Source organism: Gobius niger (genome assembly GCF_951799975.1).
Source record: "Gobius niger genome assembly, chromosome: 20".
Classification (NCBI taxonomy): Eukaryota; Metazoa; Chordata; class Actinopteri; order Gobiiformes; family Gobiidae; genus Gobius; species Gobius niger.
The window spans coordinates 20,692,243-20,713,349 of NC_136871.1; the positions used below are offsets into that span (position 1 = coordinate 20,692,243).

At 41.6% G+C, this 21,107-nt stretch overlaps 1 protein-coding gene across 1 annotated transcript in view; it reads left to right on the forward strand.

Moving 5' to 3' along the window:
• Positions 1-21,107, forward strand: part of LOC306979918 (plexin-A2-like) — an 86,688-nt gene that overhangs the window by 53,954 nt on the left and 11,627 nt on the right. Inside the window, exons 12-22 of the mRNA XM_079579072.1 lie at positions 316-515; positions 3,137-3,288; positions 4,345-4,462; positions 4,886-5,022; positions 5,696-5,863; positions 7,625-7,718; positions 13,591-13,830; positions 14,714-14,857; positions 15,316-15,550; positions 15,670-15,812; positions 18,096-18,364. Coding sequence (XP_079435198.1) covers positions 316-515; positions 3,137-3,288; positions 4,345-4,462; positions 4,886-5,022; positions 5,696-5,863; positions 7,625-7,718; positions 13,591-13,830; positions 14,714-14,857; positions 15,316-15,550; positions 15,670-15,812; positions 18,096-18,364 — 1,900 coding nt within the window. The remainder of the gene's footprint in view (positions 1-315; positions 516-3,136; positions 3,289-4,344; positions 4,463-4,885; positions 5,023-5,695; positions 5,864-7,624; positions 7,719-13,590; positions 13,831-14,713; positions 14,858-15,315; positions 15,551-15,669; positions 15,813-18,095; positions 18,365-21,107) is intronic.

The following is a 21,107-nucleotide window of genomic DNA, read 5'->3' on the forward strand; positions in this document are numbered from 1 at the left end:
TATATGTTCTTACCTGAGCGTAGACGAGTTGATATGTAGCTGTCTGGTATGTACGCGTGCCCTCTGTCAGCCTCTCTTCTTCTCATCTATGGATCCAAACGGAGGTGAAGTTAGAAGCGACTAAGCTCAACTCGTCTAAGCTAAGGTAAGAACATATCTAAGTATTTAAAAAACGGTGGCCTATTCCTTTAACGTTCAATACTTGCACCATTTTAGTAGATTTAAAGACGTGTATTGTAACATTTCACGGTGAAAAGTAAATGGCCTCGCATTTACGTGCCTTTTTAACTTGTTTCATTTCCCGCCTCCTTATAGTCCACCTGTACAAATGCAGCGCCCAGAGGGACAGCTGTGGGATGTGTCTACGCGCTGACAGGAAGTTCCAGTGCGGCTGGTGCAGCGGAGAGGGCAAGTGCACCCTGAAGCAACACTGCGCCCCCGTCTCTCCCTACGCGAGTCGCTGGCTGGACCTGTCTGCCCGGAATGTCAAGTGCACCAACCCGCGCATCACCGAGGTCTGGGTTGGACACTTGCCCAGTCACTTTCTCATTGACACATGAGTTACGGCACAATGTTTACATGCAGGCTGACCATAAACCACGCAACTGACCAGATTTGCAGAAGGCTAGGGCAAATATATGTCGAAGAAAATGCCACCCGCAAAATATATATGACACACGGGAGGTATAACTTCTGCTGTGTCGGGTTTGCTTTTGGTAAGACATTGTAGATTTGAGAGGTAAAGACAAAAGAATGGGTTTAGTGTCATTTAGAAAACAAAGTTGTGATCAGAAATCCCTACCTGAGGTTTTACGGCCTAAGGACATCGGAAAGCTCCTCATCTCGTAGAGAGCTTGCATACTTTTGTCAACCAACCGCATACAGGGCGATATGAGTGAAATGTCTTGTGCCTAAAGATGGCAAGCATGGTAGCACTGACTCTTTACACAAAATAATAGTTGAGCATTGTGACCAAACTTTTTCTTTGTTCAGTTTCAGTTTAGTTTGAGCTTTATTTACTTCCAAAAAGAGCCCCGGGAAGCTCATCCACTTCCCATCACTCCCACTCAAACTCAGCACACAGCATGCCAACCTGTTCAGTTTATAAACAGCTGCTTTGGGTCTATGGGTTCTCTCCAATTTCCCCTCTGAGTGTGTGTTTGCCTTTGTCTATCTTCCCTCTCTTTGCACACTGTCTGAACCCCCCTAAATGAGCGACAGATAAACGCATTCAGACTGTTTAGAGAGAGTGGAGATGGATCTTTTATGCCACTAACTCCTGTTCATTCTCGCACAATGAGGCACACTGGGTCAGGCACCGAGATGCGAGGCTCCTCTACTTCAAAGCGTGCAGACTCTTTGAAGTCCCTGTCACGTTATTAGTGTTTCTGAAGGAGCCGGAGCCCGATGAATCGACAGTGGAGAGCAGTCAGTGACACGCTGCTGTAGCCCCTGCTCAGCTCTGCAGGTCCAGAGGTGTCCTGCTGAGAAGCTTCACTTTATACAGGAAGGGCTGGCTAATGCTACTCAAGGTGTCTTTGCCAATGTTTTATGTATTCATGCTTGGCTGATGTGCATTTCAATTGATTTGAGGAAAGCAAATGTGTGTTTTATGAATCCACAAAAATGTGATAAAGGATAAGGAATTCAGGATCTGTGACCAATGCATTGTGTGTGTGCCAGTTCCATTCCTTTCTTCCCCTTTATCCTGGAGGGGTTGTGGAGTCAGCATTCTGAGCTAAGATGTCCAGATTTCCTTATCCACGCACATTCCTCCAGCTTATGCGGGAGAACTGTCGACGTGAATGAGCAGCAGCTCTACTCCAAGCTTTTCATGCGTGACTAAGCTGCTTTCCTGGTCGCTGCTAGCCCAGCTACTCTGCAGAAGAAACGCATTTCGACCACTTTTTTTCCACGATCTTTCGGTCATGTCCCAATCACATGACCTTCGGTAAGAGTAGGAAATAGATTGACCAGTAAATCAATGCTTTGTCTTTTCAACTCAACTGCGTCTTCACCACAACAGTCCGATACAGTGACCACATTACTGCAGATTCTGCACCAATCCGTCTACATATCTCATTAGCAAGATCCCAAGATACTTAAACTCTTCCACTTGAGACCCTTCACCGACCCGGACAGGGCAAGCCACCTTTTTCCTGTTAAGAACCATGACACCTCCAAATCCAAGGTGTTCCAGTTGAATTTGTTAAAGGAATAGGCCACCGTTTTTAAATACTGAGATATGTTCTTACCTGAGCTTAGATGAGTTGATACATACCTGTCTGGTCTTTGTGCGTGCCCGTGGAAGAGTGTGGTAGCTTCCAACTTCACCCCCGTTTGGAGCTATAGGAATACATTGGGAGAGGCCAAATGCTAGCAACATCTTTGGTCGTTTTGCGTGACCGAGAGCACGCACAAAGACCAGACAGGTATGAATCAACTCGTTTAAGCTCAGGCAAGAACATATTTCAGTATGTAAAAACGGTGGCCTGTTCCTTTAAGGAAAAAGAATTTGGTTGCACCAGGGAATGCATTAAAAAAAAAATGCTCAGTTCATTGAGCAAGTGTTCTCAGTAACACTGGTTCTAGGGATCAAAGATATATCATTATCGTATCAATATTGATATCGAGATATGCACTCAACGATAAACACTCAACAATATAGATTTTCATCCATAAAACTGCACTCTTTTGTATTATGATGTTTTTCTTTTTCTGAAAAATGACCCCCACAAACTGGAGTTAAGCTGGGCCATTCAGAGTGCAAAACTGCGGTTCCGGCAAATACATCAAATTATGCGTTCTATGTTTATTTCAGACACATTACAAGAATTGAAGTGTTCTTTGCACTTGCACTCTCCTCACAATTATAATGTGTTTAATGTACTGTTGAATTTACTGAGATCAGACCAGGCTCCCCCTGTTATCCCTGGTGTCCCCAGATTTAGAAACATTGCGCTGATTCTGGATTTCCATAATATTCTCATAATAAATGAATAGATAAACAGACTGATGTATAGGCTATACTTACATAATTATATTGGACTCCATACATTTTATCAACACACACATCCAGATAAGAGTGTAAGTATAAGTGAATGAGCATTGAGGTTTTTGTTTGTTCTTTTTGCAGGTGAGCCCTATCGCAGGACCTCTTGAGGGGGGGACTTTGGTGACCATTCAGGGCCTGAATCTGGGACTGTCGTTCTCTGAGCTTGAGGGCAATGTGGAGGTGGCAGGAGTCCAGTGCACACCTCGAGAAGAAGGCTATATCACCGCAGAACAGTAAGGCTTTGAAGTGTAGATGTAAACTACTGCTACTACATTTAAACCATAAAATACGTTTAGGCAAAATTAGTAATTTGCATAGTATTGCTATTAAACTTTGCAACTGATTGTTATTCATTAATCATTTCCAATATATGGTTGCTTTAGTTTTGTCATAACATTTTACTGTGCTTAACTTCCAACCCACATGAAAATACACACATTTGTTTTGGTCGTACTGAGCCTCTGATTTCTGAATCTAAGGTTAGATCAATAACCAGGTTGTAGTTTGGTGTTTTGCACTGATGTAGTCATGGAAGGGGAGAGACAGTCTTTGTTTCATTGTTGAAATGAGACCTTTTTCCGCAACTGTAATAGAAATGCGCTGCATGTCGTTGACTGGAGGGGCAATCTGTTAGCCATGTGTTTCTCTCACAGCCATGTAATACAATGGGGCTCAAGCTACAGGGACTTTATTTATTTCCATGCGGGGAAAAGGACGAAAGGAACATCCAGCAGAAAATTGGAAAACTCCAGTGATGTATGATTGGAATGGCTCGCTGGGGACAATTCATTGGTTGTTTTTTTTGTATCAGGAAATGCAGAGTTTGAGAGGCGCGGTGCGACGCTTAGAGCCTTAAAACATGGCATTACAGCTGTTCCAATCATTAATTCCAGCATGGGGTCAGTTGCTATAATGACTTATTCATGGTGCACTTTGTCTTATTGACCTGACAGGCAATACTGATTTATCGAAGACACCCCTGTGTTGTCATGGTAACGCGAGGTAATGGTGGGTGGCGATCTTGCGGCGCACGAGGGAGGGGTGTACTTTATCATGTGAGTTATATTGCTGTTATAGGTTTCCCATTAGGAAGAAATATGGCCCGTCGTATTGACCCACAACTTCCATGAAAGTCTGCCTCAATCACTGTGGCTGCTGGGGCCATCACGTCCCTCCCCCCTGTACAATACATAAAAGATGTGCTACACTGCGGCCAGTCTTCTGTTTATCTCGTGCATGCATAATGTCAGAATGTGAATGAATAAATGCATTTGTTGTTGTTTCGGTAGGATTGTGTGTGAGATGGCAGCAGCCCCCGGAGGTAGTGCTCCGGGCCCAGTGATGCTGTGTGTCGGCCAGTGCAGACCCGAGCTGCGTGCCCAGTCCTCCCAGATCTACTCCTTTGTGGTGAGTCTGAGAAGGATGAAAACTTTTCCTTGTGAATTTGTGAAGGGAAAAGACTTCAAGCTAAAAATGTGAATATTCCCATCGTTGTTTCAAGTAAAATTCCTCCTGTTCAATTCTCAATCCAAAACTGACAGACTAAAATAGTAAAACTAAAAAACAGTTTTGGTAAACACAAGATAATTCTTCATTTTTACATGAACACGTTTTCATATTCTTTCCTTCTTAAATCAGGGACAATTCCATAAAAGATAAGAATCTGGCATAATGCGTCCTGTGAGTCAAATCTAACATGTTGCAATACGCTTTTCTGGTTTCTGACCTTTTGCGAATTTCAGAAAACTTGTTAGATTTTAGATTTTTTATTTGATCTTACATCCTATTAAAATACAAATCTCCTCAGATTCATGTTTTGGATTTTGACAGAGTCCTTTGATGCTGGCACTGACCCCAGGAAGAGGCCCTGAGTCTGGGGGCACCAAAGTCACCATTGTGGGGGAGAACCTGGGTGCTGGAAGCACCGTAAATGTGTACTTTGGCAACCAGACCTGTGAACTGTACAGGTAGGAACTACACACGAAGGTGGCTGTCTTTGCTTCAATCAGCGTGCATTTGTTGCATGGTTAAGGGCTCAGTCAGCAAGTTAGGTGATTAAGCATGAGGTCTAGTGCAGTAGGACAAATACATAAAATAATGAGTTCATAATAACAGGTACTCCAGTGCCTTTTAGAGGGTCTTGATTAGCTTTATTTAACTTGATGATGATGTTGGTATGATGTTGACTTCCATACCAATGCAATTTTGCTGTTAATAAGATTTATTTTACAAAGGATATTTCTTTTCATTTTTTTTTTTAAACAGAATCATGAAGATCCACTTCAACTTCAATGTGTTAAAAATGAAATGTTTAACTTTTATTAATGCATCACTTGACAGGTCTGAAACCCTTACCCGTCACTGCAAGAGTATTTTTAGTTCTATTTGAAGTTGAAAATACCCCCCACTCACTCAGTCAGCGGATGAAACGATGGAGCCATTTGCCTGAGCTGCCTCTAATTACACTGTTCCATCGTTAATGCAAATGTAAGGAGGAAGGGAAGGGCCAGACGTGATGAATCCCTTCCCTTAATGCTAATATGGGGGCTCATAACTGCGTGAAGCCATGGGTTAACCACTGCAGTTGTAACTGTGGTGATCACTATCAAAGAGAACCATAAATTGTCCTGTCTTCGGCAGGAGGGCCATGTCGGAGATCGTGTGTTTCTCTGCTCCATCGTTGACGGGGGCGGGGCCAGTCCAGGTTTCTCTGACTGTGGACAAAGCTAAAGTACCTGGGAGTCTATCATTCGAGTACATAGAGGATCCAACAGTCCAGCGCATTGAACCACTTTGGAGTATTACCAGGTAACATCAGCACAATGGACTCACAAAGGATTATATATGTTTTATAGAGGCCATACTTGTACAGCAGCAACTACTGCCATGTCTGTATCACTCCTATTATTACCCATTCCAGTTATGGTAACATAATAATGGGAGTATATCACCACCTAAAATATCATGCTCCTACAATTAGTGAGACAGTTGGAAAGTGCAACAGATATTGATATTTTAGTTCTGCAATTTAAAGGGCCTATCTCACCAGCCTGGAGACTAGTTGGAGACTTGTGTTGCCACTGGTCACGGAGATGTCTCAGAGAAATCAAACCTGTTAGTTTTCATCGAGACTACCTAAAGACTCGCCTTATCTCCAGGGGACGTCTCGGAGACATCTCCGTGACCAACGGCAACTCTAGGCCAGTGAGCTAGGCCCTTTGTATGCGTGAAATCAATCCGAGTTGCAGAAATTTTGCAGAGATATTGCGGAGACGTTGTAGAGACTGCCAGTCACGGCAGTCTCCACAACATCTTGCAACTCTCCTCTGACCTGAGACTCTATACACCCAATAGTCTATACATAATGCATACAAAATGCTCAAACAGAATCCATGTATATTCTTCCACTTTGACTGTATCAGTACAAATGCATCCTTTCACGAGCATATTTCTCTAAGGAGCTAAGATGGACTTTTCATCACTTCATAGACATGCATTTTTGCATATACACCTTCCAATATTTTTTTTTTTTTTTTTTTTACTATTAATATGAAAAGGCCTTCTGCCTAAATGTGGCATTGTGCCTAGTACAGATTATCATTATGACAGCCAATCTGTGAGGCAGCAATCAGGGACACTGTGAGACTGATGCAAATGTTATTATCTCAGTGATCACAGACAAGTGGCCAATTAAAACAATACGTGTCTTACTCAGACTGGTTGAAGTAATCTTCAGTTAGAGGATGGTATGTACCAAGGAATATTTCTCTTCTCTATATTCAATGTAACCTGAAGAGATACACGGTAGTTATAAGGTGCACCGGGTCGAGAGTCATTGTATCAACACCGGACGATGAACAAATACAAATGTTCTATCTATATTCCTTCCTATCCTGAGCTTCCCCCTTAAATTGGCTCTTGGTGGGATTACCAGCAGTGTATCTACGCTGGTTAAACTTCAGAGAAATACTGCTGGCCTTCAACTGGGAAACAGGAGAAGCTTTGTGGAGTACCAATCAAGAGGGCTCATCATGAATGTGTAGTTGCGCTATGCAGCCTTACAAGCTTAGGTGGTCTTTGAAGTGGGAAAAGAGAAGGATCGTCCCTCCATCGACTTGACTAGTTTGACCAGTTCTTCACTCTTTCTCCGTCAGTCTCACTTCTCCTGCCCAACATTTCAGACTGCATTTTCAAACAGCAATCTTTCACAGCGTGCCACAGGTTATATGAAGATTAGAGAGCGGTGTTTATTTTAATCAGATCTAGCAGATATGTAAACAAGCAGCACCTGTATTTGTGCCTCGCCAGCCTCACAGTCAAGGATGAATGCGAAGTAGCAGCCAGCTGGTTTGCTGTTTGATCAGGCTCTTCCTGTTCTATAACAAAGAATGAGCGAGCGCTCCTGCCAGCTACGCCTCTTCAAACATGAAAACCAAGAAAATGTTGAGTCTGCAAATTAAAGATTGATTTCTCTCCAGCTGTCTGTTATCCATGCAGTCATGTCCTGCAGGTCTTCAGTTTTTAACGATCAATCCATTTTTCATACTACTGTGTTTAATTTTCTTCCAGTGGACACACCACGTTGACGGTGACAGGAACAAACCTAGATGTTGTCCAGGAGCCACGTGTCCGGGTCAAGTATGCCGGCCACGAATCTGTGAATGTGAGTCATGATCCAAGATGTCTTTTGATACATGAGAAACACATATTTATATTCAAACAACAAGCCCTCATTATGCTGGATATTTGTGCACTAATTATAAAATAATAATAATAATAATAATAATAATAATAATAATAATGATAATAATAATAATAATAATGATAATAATAATAATAATAATAATAATAATAATAATAATAATAATAATAATAATAATAATAACAATAACAATAACAATAACAATAACAATAATAACTAGAAATGCAATGGCTGCGCCATTGCGATTGACTGCGGAAATGCGGGAAGCGAATGCAGAAATTGCATAATGAAATTTGCATAAACTGGTAAAATGCATAAAATGTCATGTTGCATAAACTGTATAAACTGCATAAAGTGGTAAAATGCATGAATGGGTTAATTTGCATAAATTATGCAAATTGCATTAACTCTTTAAAATGCATAAATCCTAAATGGCATAAACTCTTAAGTTGCAAAAACGCTTTAAAATGCATTAACTGGTTAAATCCCATAAAGTGGTTAATTTGCATAAATTATTAATATTGCATAAACTTTTTATATTCCATAAACTGGTCAAACTGTTGAAATGGCCTCAGTGCTTGATTGGCAGAAGCTGCACAAATGACTGAAAGTCCTGGAGTCTCCCCATTGGCTGGATTCCCCCCATACACACTAATGCAAAAATTTCAAACCCCCGTATAAAAAAACTGGAAAACTGCAGAAGGCCAATTTTTTCTCAAAACCCACAAGTTGCAGAAGCTGAACATGCACAAAGTGCAGAAATTGCATAAAATGCAGAAAAAAGTGCAGAAAAGCATGGATTTGCGGCAGCCCCATTATAAGTCAATGGGAAAAATCTCCGACATTTTGGCCGATTGCGGAAAAACCGTAAGTTGCAGAAGTCCCAAAAGTAATAGCACCCTTCTCCTCAACATGCGGAACGTTTTGATGCATAACTTGCATAAATTGCACAAAGCATGAAGGTGCTGAAAGCTCTAGAAAATCGGGAAAAAGATGGAAGAGGAATAATAATAAAGAACATGAAAACCAATAATTGACTGCGGAAGAATTCCGCAGTCAATCAATAATGCATCGGTTTTATATAGCGCTTTTCTGGACACTCAAAGACGCTTCACATTGTATTATTCATTCACTCCATACTTGGTGGTAGTAAGCTACTATTGTAGCCACAGCTGCCCTGGGGTAGACTGACGGAAGCGAAGCAAACAGTCTGCGCCATCGGCCCCTCCGACCACCAACCACTCACTCACTCACTCACTCACTCACTCACTCACTCACTCACTCACTCACTCACTCACTCACTCACTCACTCACTCACTCACTCACTCACTCACTCACTCACTCACTACATTCGCTAGGCTTCCTGGTGTTCCTAAACGGTCTCCCATCCAATTACCGACCAGGCCCTTCCCTGCTTAGCTTCCAAGGTCTGACGGGATTGGGCATCGCAAAGGCGGTATGACCACAATAAAAAATAGGTTTTATTTAAGGTTTTATTTCTCTCTCTCTTTCTCCCTCTTTCTCCCTCTCTCTCTCTCTCTCTCTTTCTCCCTCTCTCTCCCTCTCTCTTTCTCCCTCTTTCTCCCTCTCTCTCTCTCTCTCTCTTTCTCCCTCTCTCTCCCTCTCTCTTTCTCCCTCTCTCTCCCTATCTCTTTCTCCCTCTCTCTCTCTCTCTCTCTCTCTCTCTCTCCCTCTCTCTCTCTCTCTCCCTCTCTCTCTCTCTCTCTCTTTCTCCCTCTCTCTCCCTCTCTCTTTCTCCCTCTCTCTCTCTCCCTCTCTCTCTCTCTCTCTCCCTCTCTCTTTCTCCCTCTCTCTCTTTCTCCCTCTCTCTCTCTCTCTCTTTCTCCCTCTCTCTCCCTCTCTCTTTCTCCCTCTCTCTCCCTCTCTCTTTCTCCCTCTCTCTCTCTCCCTCTCTCTCTCTCTCTCTCTCTCTCTCCCCCTCTCTCTCTCTCTCTCTTTCTCCCTCTCTCTCCCTCTCTCTTTCTCCCTCTCTCTCTCTCCCTCTCTCTCTCTCTCTCTCCCTCTCTCTTTCTCCCTCTCTCTCTTTCTCCCTCTCTCTCTCTCTCTTTCTCCCTCTCTCTCCCTCTCTCTTTCTCCCTCTCTCTTTCTCCCTCTCTCTTTCTCCCTCTCTCTCCCTCTCTCTTTCTCCCTCTCTCTCCCTCTCTCTTTCTCCCTCTCTCTTTCTCCCTCTCTCTCCCTCTCTCTTTCTCCCTCTCTCTCCCTCTCTCTTTCTCCCTCTCTCTCCCTCTCTCTTTCTCCCTCTCTCTTTCTCCCTCTCTCTCTCTCTCCCTCTCTCTTTCTCCCTCTCTCTCTTTCTCCCTCTCTCTCTCTCCCTCTCTCTTTCTCCCTCTCGCTCTCTCTCTCTCTCTCTCTCTCTCTCTATTAAAGTCACCATTTATAAGATTTACTTGCAACAAGATACACACACATGATGCAGCTATAAAGTTGTATATTAAGTTTCAACAGTTCTGCCAAGTAGCTTTACTTGCATTTTTGTGTCTGCAGAATTGGACAAAAAAGATGAACGCATTGAACATGATAACTCAGATATTGTGTCAAGCCAATTAATTTTTGGAGCAGATCCATAAAAGGCGAATGAAAGCTGGATTTTGTTTCACACGCCAAATCAATGCTGAAGTAACCTGAGTTTTCCCCATGTCTAATTAAAATATTTATTTTCTCCACTAGGCAACGTGTTCTTGTTCATTTCGTCTATGCTTGGCAGAAATTGTAGCCGTAAGAGACGTTACCAGAGATAAAACTGCTTCTGTAATGCTTCGCCTATAGAATGAAATCCAGCACAGAAAGACTAATTGTAACCTTTGCAGCTTTTACAGCTCTTATATTTGAAACCAGCTTTAATGTACTGAATTAATAGAACTGTTGGTTTCATTTATGTTTTTAGGACAAGCGCTACTGTAAGTTAAAACGAAAAACTAAATGTGACCAGCTGCTCTTCTTCACAAATTACGTCTGTCATTGTTACAGCTAGGCCCTAACATAAACACAATCATTTAGGGGCTTAAAACATAATACCTTTCTTTCTACACCTGATGTTGATGTTCCATTGAAACATGATCAGGCCGCTGCTTACAAACTACGATACACCCAGCACAACTTGGTTTTGGAGGGAGATTTATGTTGCAGAGTCTGCTGGCAGAGCTCTGCGGGCAGGTGGCTTCAAAGCGATTGATGGCTCCATAGCGCAGAGCCCCGATGGCAAAAGCCAACTCACCTTTAGCCCTACCTTTTCCAATTTGGACCAGTCAGAGAGTAGCCTGAGGGTCCACTGCAGGAGCACACAAGCCTCCATTTTGGGGATAGAAGTTTGAGCCAGAAAATATCCCTTTGGTGCAAAAGATATTATGTATTACACAACATTTTGGTACTTAATAGTTAACTGTGCCACCCAACAGGAGCTTAGAAGAGAAAAGTTTGGCTCGAGAAACTAAAGATTAACCCCAAATACTGGAATACATGCAAAAAGTGGATTCTAAGCAAGTAATAAATGTCTTACTTTAAGAAATAAGTTCTTATTTTTTCCCTAAAAAGTAATAATGTCTTGCCTAGCGAAGTTTTCTTGAGAAAAAAAAAATCTTATTTTAGGAAATAAAATCTAGTCATTTCTTGTTCAGATATATTTGCTATAAAACATGATATTTTTTCTTGTACCAAGAAAGTAAGACTTTTTGAATGTTCTTCAGCATTAGGCAGAAGAATATTTTTTCTTATTTTAAGAAAAAATAAGATCACAACAACTCTTAGTTTAAGAAGTGATTCTCACAGATAGATAGTACATTACATTCTTTAGAGTGGGCGGTGCGGTGGCACAGCGGTTAGAGCCTCAGCTTCACAGCTCAAAGGTCCTGGGTTTGATTCCCACCAGGACAGGGCCTTTCTGTGTGGAGCATGTTCTCCCCGTGTCTGCGTACGTTTCCCTCTATTAAAAACATGTGCAATAGGTGAATCCTCCAGCCTGGTGATAGTATATCGTTATAACATTTTGCTCAAAAATGTGTGTAATTTAGAACATTTTACTTAAATCAAGCAATATTTCAGTAAAATACCCCTAAATTGTTCACTAAATAAGAATGTTTTACTTAAATTATTCCACTTTCTGAGGACATTTTGCTTAATTCTAGTTATTTATTTGCTTAAATTTAGTGTTTCTTTCTTGTTGTATGATATGAAAAATATTCTAGGAAAAAGAATTCTTAGCAAGAAAAAAATGCTTACCCCATTGGCAGAATTTTTTCCTTCAAACAAGACGACTTTTTTAAAGGTTTTTTTTCCTTGTTTTTAGAAGGGTACTTTTTGCAGTGTAGCATTAGAATTAGCGTTTTTAATTCCCCATCTTTTTCCACACATGACTCATTCGATAGATGTAGGTAAAAAACAGGACACCGGGTTGTGGCCAATGATTTAATAAATCAGAATATATATCGTGTTATGTGGTTCATATTCATTCATATTTCTGTTTTCCCTCAATGTTTGGGCTTGACAATGTTCACAGTGTGTTGTGTCTTGACTTTAAAACGTAGGTTTCCAATCACGCAATAAAGTCTAAACATTAACATTACTATTACTATTAGCAATTTTCATGTTGCCCCTCTACACCTATCAATACTTCATTACTGCTTTGTAGAGATGGGCATCCGAAGAATGCACTGAGGCAATTAGGTTCAGTGTTAATGACGCCAGCTCAGAATGTGAGACAGTCAATTAAAACAGCATGGATTTCAGAATCACCGACAGCGCTCACATCTCCAGGGATTAAATCTGAACTCTCAGACAAATCAGCAGATTAAAGGGGGTCATCGTAAAATTTAATGAGGGTAAGCTCGTTATCAAACACGTCTTCCAAACTTCCTCATAATATTGTTGAGCATCTCCAAAACTAGAACAAGAGGTGAGGAAGTTGTCTGGTGTATTTTAAGTAATCAGGTTAATTCAGCAGACAAACACCGATGGATACGGCTTACCGCTTCAAGGACACTTAAAGCAAGTATTAAAGGGATTTGCAGACGAGAGGTAATATGAGGCTAAATTCACATGCATCTGATATTTGTACCGACATATCAGAGAGAATACAGAATCCCTACAATGTTGTGCTTTGAGAGTCTTGTCGAGCTTGTATTATCATTACATGGTCGTCCAGTTTAATGCTTTTTTTTCTTCCATTATGGACAGGGGAGTGTGAAAAATATAGCCTTCCATGTTTGATCAATTGTTTTATGATATCGCACTGTCTCTTTTCTAATCTAACCTAGCATTGTTGTCCAGCTATTAATTATATCGTGTTTTTTTCTTGCTTCGCACATTGAAATTTGAGGTCTTGCTGTATGAGAGCTCCAGCTGCTGCCATTGTTCAGACAGCTAAGCTATTCACCTCACCTCCGTGTATTTACATGGAGGGTCTAGTGTTTACAGTGGGTTTTTAATCGTGTCCTCAGGCGTAAACTGTACTGAAGGACCAACACATTAAAAACGGGCAAAGTGGGATTAAGGACTATACATTTGAGGTGTTCTTGCTTTATGAAAATCCAAGATACAAGCAAGCTGTCTGCAGTTTTACAACAAATAACACAAGGATCCCTAAGGAAAGAGATATGGAAAAGAAATTTTTGTGACTTATGTGTCAATAATTGCATTGTCATATTAAACCGTACAAATAAAGAAATGTTGGCACTAGTTACACTTCTAGAAGCACAAAAAGCATGTGTTACCTTGGCCAGTGTGACGTGTTTATCCGCCATACCACGTATATGGTGTAAAATACATGAAAAACAATGTCAATGATGTTGTTATTATGTGCATTTTTTTGTTCTTTTAGGTTTGCAAGGTGCTGAATCGAACCACCATCAGCTGCTTTGCCCCTTCCCTGAAGGCAGAGTACACCACTGATCAGGAGACCATCAAACACGTGGACGAGTTTGGCTTTGTCTTTAACAACGTCCAGGCTCTGCTTACCTACAACAACACCAGCTTTGTGTACTACCCCAACCCTTACCTCGAGCCCCTGAGCCTGACCGGAGTGCTGGAGCAGAAACCTGGAGCTCCCATCATTCTCAAGGTTAGTCATCTTCTGCAATTAACACATGCCAGCCAGAAATGAGAGGCAGGCTACTAGTTACATACTGTATATATGCACAAGCCTAGCACTAGCCTAGCACCACTAAAGTCTTCAAATATAAAGACTGCATGAATTAAAAAAACAACATTGCTAACTCTCTTGTTTGTCTAAACAAATACGGGGTTTGGGGGCAGCTCCTGGACGGCAGCTGTTGGGGAGATAGGTATTCAGGGGAGGAGGCTCGAGGCACAGACGGAGGTGAGAAGTTAGTGATGTGTGAACTACTGTTGCTCCACCTGGAACAGGAGAGGTGGGGACTTTTAAATTCAAGCAATCAAAAAAGTCTCAGAGTAGACAAAGAAGCCTGATATAAGCTCACTGCTTGAGTGACGGGATGATCTGGCACTGCAAGAGAGGCACTGGGGGCATTTTACTTCAGAGTTCATTGGTGGCTGAGAGGCAGGTGTGGAGTTCAGCAGGTGGAAGACGAAAGAGCGGGAGAAGGAAAAGGGAGGAGAAGGTGAATTGGGCTGGACTAGGCAGCTCCATAACATATTAGGGCTTTGTTTGGGGATATGACACTCAATGACCAAACGTTAAACTAATAAAAGCATAATCACAATGAATAGAGGAAACGCTTGTAATATTGTTGTAATATTGTTGTAATATTATAAGTGTTTACTTGATAGATAATATCTCCTTTTCGAGGAAGACCTGACCAATTTCATTCTACAGTAGACCATCACATTCATTGGTGTTTTGGTTGTGCCCGCCAACGGTCTTTAACCTCACACTTAAGCGTCCTTCATTGAACAGTACAATGAACAGTTGTTATGCCGCATAATTCTCACTAATTAGTCCATGTATTCCTTTTGTTGCGCAGGGACGTAACCTCGTGCCGTCTGCGTCGGGAGGGGCCAGACTGAACTACACTGTGCTCATTGGAGACGCCCCATGTTCCCTGACAGTCTCTGACACACAGCTGCTCTGTGAGCCTCCAAATCTCACCGGACAGCATAAAATCCTGGTTAGTCCAGCACCCTCACACCGTCCCAGGCTGTGCTTGTCTGTCTCCTTCTATGTGGGTCACTGCTCCCCTGCACATCACTGTGTTTGTGGGTCAACGTCAGGCTTGGGTTAACCGCTGTCCCATTGTCAGTGTTCGTTGCTCATGGTCCACTAGCTTCTCAATCGCCCCTACACAACTATTGATGGGCTGCACACAATGACAAAAGGCTTTAGAGAACAAATAGGACCAGATAGTGGCGTCATTGTGGTCATTAAAATACACTATGACTGTGTTAAGAAACAGCAGTTTAGCAGTGTTCATTTGCAAAACAATACTATGAAATGTACAACCACTCATATATCTATACTGCTGCTAATAAGATACCATGTTGTCTGGTGCATTCAACTTAAAAGTAAGTTTTACTGTGACAAAACTGCACATGCCGAGTTTGACTTCATTCCCTCTCACACATCTAGGTCCAAGTTGGAGGCCTCCACATTTCCCCAGGTGAGGTGCACATCCGGTCCGACAGCCTCCTCACTCTGCCTGCCATCTTCAGCATCGCGGCCGGGGGCGGGCTGCTCCTGGTCATTGTCGTCTTGGTGCTGCTGGCCTACAGGCGCAAGTCACACGAGAACGACCTCACGCTGAAGAGGCTGCAGATGCAAATGGACAACCTGGAGTCACGCGTCGCCCTCGAGTGCAAGGAAGGTCAGGGAAAAAACTAACCTGATGAAACAAAGAATCTGCGGATTTTGTGTTGCACAGCAGTTTGAACAAACATACAGCCAGATGATTAAAAAAGTAAAGCATTTGTCTTCTATGCGCAGCCTTTGCAGAGCTTCAGACGGATATCAATGAGTTGACCAGTGACCTAGACCGTGCCGGCATCCCGTACTTGGACTATCGCACTTACGCCATGAGAGTCCTCTTCCCCGGCATCGATGATCACCCGGTGCTTCGAGAGCTGGAGGTGAGTCGAGTGCTGTTGCTTCTCTCTCTCTGATATACAATCGACTGTTTCTTTTGAAGTTCCTGACCTTATGTCTGGAGTGCACCTCAGACTTGCTGATTTATTTCATTGGCAAGAGCTGTCAAAGTGTCGGGGAGGGAGGGGTGGGTGTGAGTGAATGCCAGACTCATCGCAGCGGCTGAGGAACACTATGTGCAGACTTACGGAACATGTCCAGGACTGGATTGATTGGTATCTAATGTCAAAGTCGTTGTGTATTTTCAGTGATATTTTCCCCCAGAAAAAACACTGACTTCCTTTTTTCAAACCTTAAAAAAATGAAGCTCGTCATCGTCAAATTGTTAGCTGTGGTCTACACTTATTCCTAACTTTCCCAACGCATTCCGGACATCCCTCTTCTTCACGGGTGTGAGCTTTTAAGCACATTTCACCGCTGTCAGGAAGCAGAGGGATTCGGTAATGTTCGTAATATTAGCCTCAACAACAGGCTAAGTGCTACATCCGGGTATACAATCACTTGTGATATGCTGCGGATGCTAGGCAACGCTTTCTTTAGGCGCACGCAATACTGCAAGGGGACAAAAGAAATCCAATCACTCTATACTGTAGGTTGTATATTTAGAAGCAAGGACTCCTTGTACAATTGTCACATCAAGCTTGTACTAGTTCACAAAGGTCTCTTCTCCTATTTGTGAGTAATATTCAATTTTGAGCGAGACCCCTAGCACCGGATAACCTCATTACTGATACTTGCGTCATGAATTGGTTCTGGTGAAGTGTCAGTATACATCCCAAAACATTATATATTTAAATCATGCTGTCTGAAATGGTTTCCTTTCCTTCAAGCATGTGCTTTCCGAATGGCTCCCTTGACATTATATTAGTAACTGTGGAGCAATTTGTAAACTGCGCTGTCAAAATTAGGTTAGATAAAGCCCGCTGTGTCATTTATCTTTGATCACAAGAAGCCTGCAGAGGTGATTGTCTTCCCCCTTCATATTTCAAAGATTCAAGTGGGTGTAATTCTTAAAAGTAATAGCAGTAATTTATTTGTTTTGAGTGGTTATAATAAGGTAGACATTGTGGCTCATTCATTGTTCCAAAGCGACTGTCTTCAAAAACTATCCAAGAATCAAAACGTATACGCTTACAGATGGCGAATGTTGAGATATAGCTATTATATTTCACATTCAATAAAAGCATATGTATTTGGGCTAAGTCAGAGTACATGTTCTCCACAACTAAGTATTCCTCATCAAACCGTCAGAAGAGTCAGAATCTGGAGATAAGGCTACATTGCGTCTCTCTCTTCTCCTCACTAGTCGCCCGAGCAGCATTGAAAGAAGGTTCAAATCCCGAGGAGAAGTTTGCAGACCGGATATATATATATATTGTATCCATTGCTTAAACTTTTAAACTTAAAGGGGCTAGATCCAAGTTCGCTATTTTATACTCACTACTGCCACCTCAGGTTATATGTGTAACTGCACCTTCTATATTAAGCTTGTGCATGACGACACTTCTGACCGAATTAACACCTTTTTGAGTGACAGTGCAGGATTTTAGAGCAGTGTTAATTTTGACAACATACTTTAATTTAGTTTTAGTCTTAGTCTTTTGACGAAAATGTAATTCGATTTTAGTCTAGTTTTAGTCAAAAAAATATCTTCAATTTTAGTCTAGTTTTAGTCGACTAAAATTGCAAGTAAATTTAGTCGACTAAAATTAAGATGAATTTAGTCGACTTTGCATTGATAATATTCATTATAATCATATTTAATCTTGTTCCTCTGCTTCATGGAGCTGCTCCACATGAACAAAGCTCGGAGCTGATCCTTTGACAATGAATTTACATGATCTGAGGCTCTTTCAGACGCTCAATAGAAGTTTGGATGATTTTAGTCTCTCCTTTTCATTTTTATTTAGTCTTATTTTAGTCGACTAAAATATCTGGACATTTTAGTCATAGTTTTAGTCTCATGAACAACTTTTAATTTAGTTTTAGTCCAATTTTAGTCGTCAACACTTTGACTAAAATTAAGACTAAATATTTTAGGCGATGAAATTAACACTGTTTTAGAGGCAGTTGTGGTGAACAGGTCTGGGCTCATTCTACACATTTGGACATTGCTGGAACGTGTAGGGGGAGGAAAATGCAGAATTTTCACATTTTTAAACTATGTATAGTCCCTTTAAGAACGGGACCAACCTCTTTAAACAATTTGACCCCTCTGTGTGAATTTCTCATCATCAAACGATCTGATGTGCCCATGGTGTGTGCAGGTGCCCGGCAGTGGACAGGTAGGCGTGGAGAAGGCTCTAAAGCAGTTCGCGCAGCTGGTGAATAACAAAGTGTTCCTGCTAACATTCATTCGCACTCTGGAGCTGCAGCGCTCCTTTTCCATGCGTGACCGAGGCTACGTGGCCTCGCTCATCATGACGGCTCTGCAGGCTCGCCTCGAGTACGCCACCGACATCCTCAAGCATCTGCTGTCCGACCTCATCGAGCGCAACTTGGAGAGCAAGAACCACCCCAAACTGCTCCTGCGCAGGTAACTGTGGTGGCTTTTGGAGGGAGGGAGTTGAATAGGTCGTGTTCATGTGACATCACAACAAATGGATATTCAAGTGAAAATTAAATGTATTGGCAGTTTTTGGCTGTTTTGTCTCTGAGCGCAGAAGAAATAATGACACACAATTATCATAGCTTTGAAAGTAAAATGAGTTTGACAAAAATGTAATCAAGATTTAATTATAGGGATCGCACAGGCTTAATAGACAGTTTGATGACATTTTGTTGGTAATCATAATTGTAAACTCAACTCAAACTCGCAACAGTTTCATTTCAGGCATGAGGTCACTTTCAAGGTCAGGTTCATTTAAATAAGCACATTTAAAAAGATACAACAAAGTGCTTGCTACACTTCGGGGGAAGTAAAAATGGGAATATACCCTCTATTTGTCAATTCAACTTGTGAATAGGGGTCAAAAGAGGACAGGTTTATTGTCAGATTGTGAAGTATGGGATGATGTGTTGAAAAAGAGGTGTCCTGTAGGATGATTTGCTGACACCGTTTGGTTGTCAAAAATGTATGTGTTTCATACAAAAAAATATGAACTGAGTAAACCCCTGCACATGCCCTACAGTTCTGGGACTTTACAGCCTCATTTCCCCTTTAAATACCACTCAGCGGACAAATTAGAGTACCCAGTGTCCCAAAGCTGACAATTTGCGATCAGTGCACGCTTATGTTTTGGGCAAATATAATTCTCGTTGTGCACTGTTCTTTCCAGCCCAGTTAACACCGCTCTCTGATGGTTGAGTAACTAGGCCAGTGGAGGGAAGCCTGGCCCACCTCTGCTTTTCAGCTTTGTTTTGTGCAGCGGCGTGAAACAAGCGCCATGAGCCGAACAACCGGGCAGACAGGTGAAAGACAGCGGTGATAGAGAGTGGGAGTGACCAGAAGGAGAAGTTAATATGGAAGAGTGAGTGCAGTGCAGTCGTTGTCAGTCGGGCTCCTGTTCACTGTGCCACTCATGAAAAATTCAGCCGTGGCTCGGGTTTCTTGCTTCACCATCACCTCTCGCCTTTCTTCCTCTTCCTACTGCTACCTCTACTTGACTAACAATTGTTTTCCCAATGCTGAGGCTGCCTTGCTGAATCTTTCATGAGTTTTTTTCCCCTTTCTTTGGAAGAAAGGCTTATTCAATTCCATGAGGCAACAGTCATTATTTGTGGTTTAGTCCTGGTTTAGGTCTGGCGTGTAGTTTGATATCTGGATTTGTCCACATTTAGAACTAGTCTTGTCCAATTTGCCTTGGTTTATCTGTCATTCTTTATTTCGTTAATTTATCTGCTGTTAAGTATCATTCAAATATCATCAGATCATAAGAAAAAGGCAACATTTTATAAATACAGAGGCACAAGCTGATTAAAATTGTGTTATATGGACAATTTTGCTATTTGGCCTAATGTCAAGTAGTTAAGTGAAGCAGAAGTAAGCGAAAGAGCTTGAAGTGGCCATCTATGATCCATGGTTAATTATGTCATGACCTAAATGTGCCCAAAGTGCACATCCTCTGAGGCTGTGCCACTGAGCAAGAATCTTGCCTTCAAGGCTGAAATACATTGATGATCTATTGTAAACGTACTATGAGCAAATACATTATTCACAGTGATGGGACGTTCAATTTGTGAAAAGAGACTATAGTTTTCTCTCTTTTTTTCCAGTTTACCACCATTTTATTTAAAAAAAAACAAAAATAAGAAAGAGCATAGCAGAAAAGCATCACGAGTGACTGCTTTTGGCTCTCATAATCAGTATGAGCCTGTTTCAAAGGTTTATGTACCCACATGCATTTCAATAGATAAAATGCATTCTCGCTCTCAGCATGGATGGTTTTAATAAAAAGTAAGCATCTGAGTGATTAGTCCTCAGATAATACATATGAGAAATCATAAAAACAAATCAATATCAAGAACAATATTGAAATTGGCCTTTTGAAAGGCTCTTCGAATGAAAGGATCTCTTGGATTCCTTTTATAAACCATAAATCTACGACATCCACACACTTTCCGTACAATTCACAAGACAACTGTGAAGACACTGATCAATAAGCGTTTGTTTTTGCTTATTCCTGTATTAGTTCAATGTTAGTGCTCGTTTAGTAGCACAAGTTTATATCTTAATATTTTACATATAGTTCAGAATAAGCATTCATAAGTACATAGGGGCGTAATAATGTACGATGCATTGCACAGCGGTGCTGAGTTTTGACGATATGCTCTGCGGCGCGTCATGCACGTATGCGGCACGTGTGTCACCATCACTTACCGCTAAACTTAAGGCTGAAGACACTCAAGACCTGTAAAGTTACATCCTCCAGAAATGCATGAAATCTGCGTGGCCTTGTAATGGCTTCTCCTGCAGACGACCAGGCTGCCGTCAATGATAGATCCAGTGCACCGCGCAGGTGCAGACAAATGCATAAGATCCAATGATGGTCATAATCCGGCCTCAAAAGCTTTGTTTCCAAAAATGCACTAATCAAATGTGCTGATCTGTGTGTGTTTTAGCCAAAAACTTAACACATAACAAGCAAATAGCCTACACGTGATTAATAAAAAATATAAATATATATATATTTAGGACACCTTTAATTTTAAAGCAGCTTTGGAAAAAATAGAAACCAACAATTTTATTCTGAGATTATGAATACTGCCTAATAATGAACATTTTGGCTATTTTATTTCAAAACCAACATATTATTTAAATCGCACGTGCTCTGTGATGC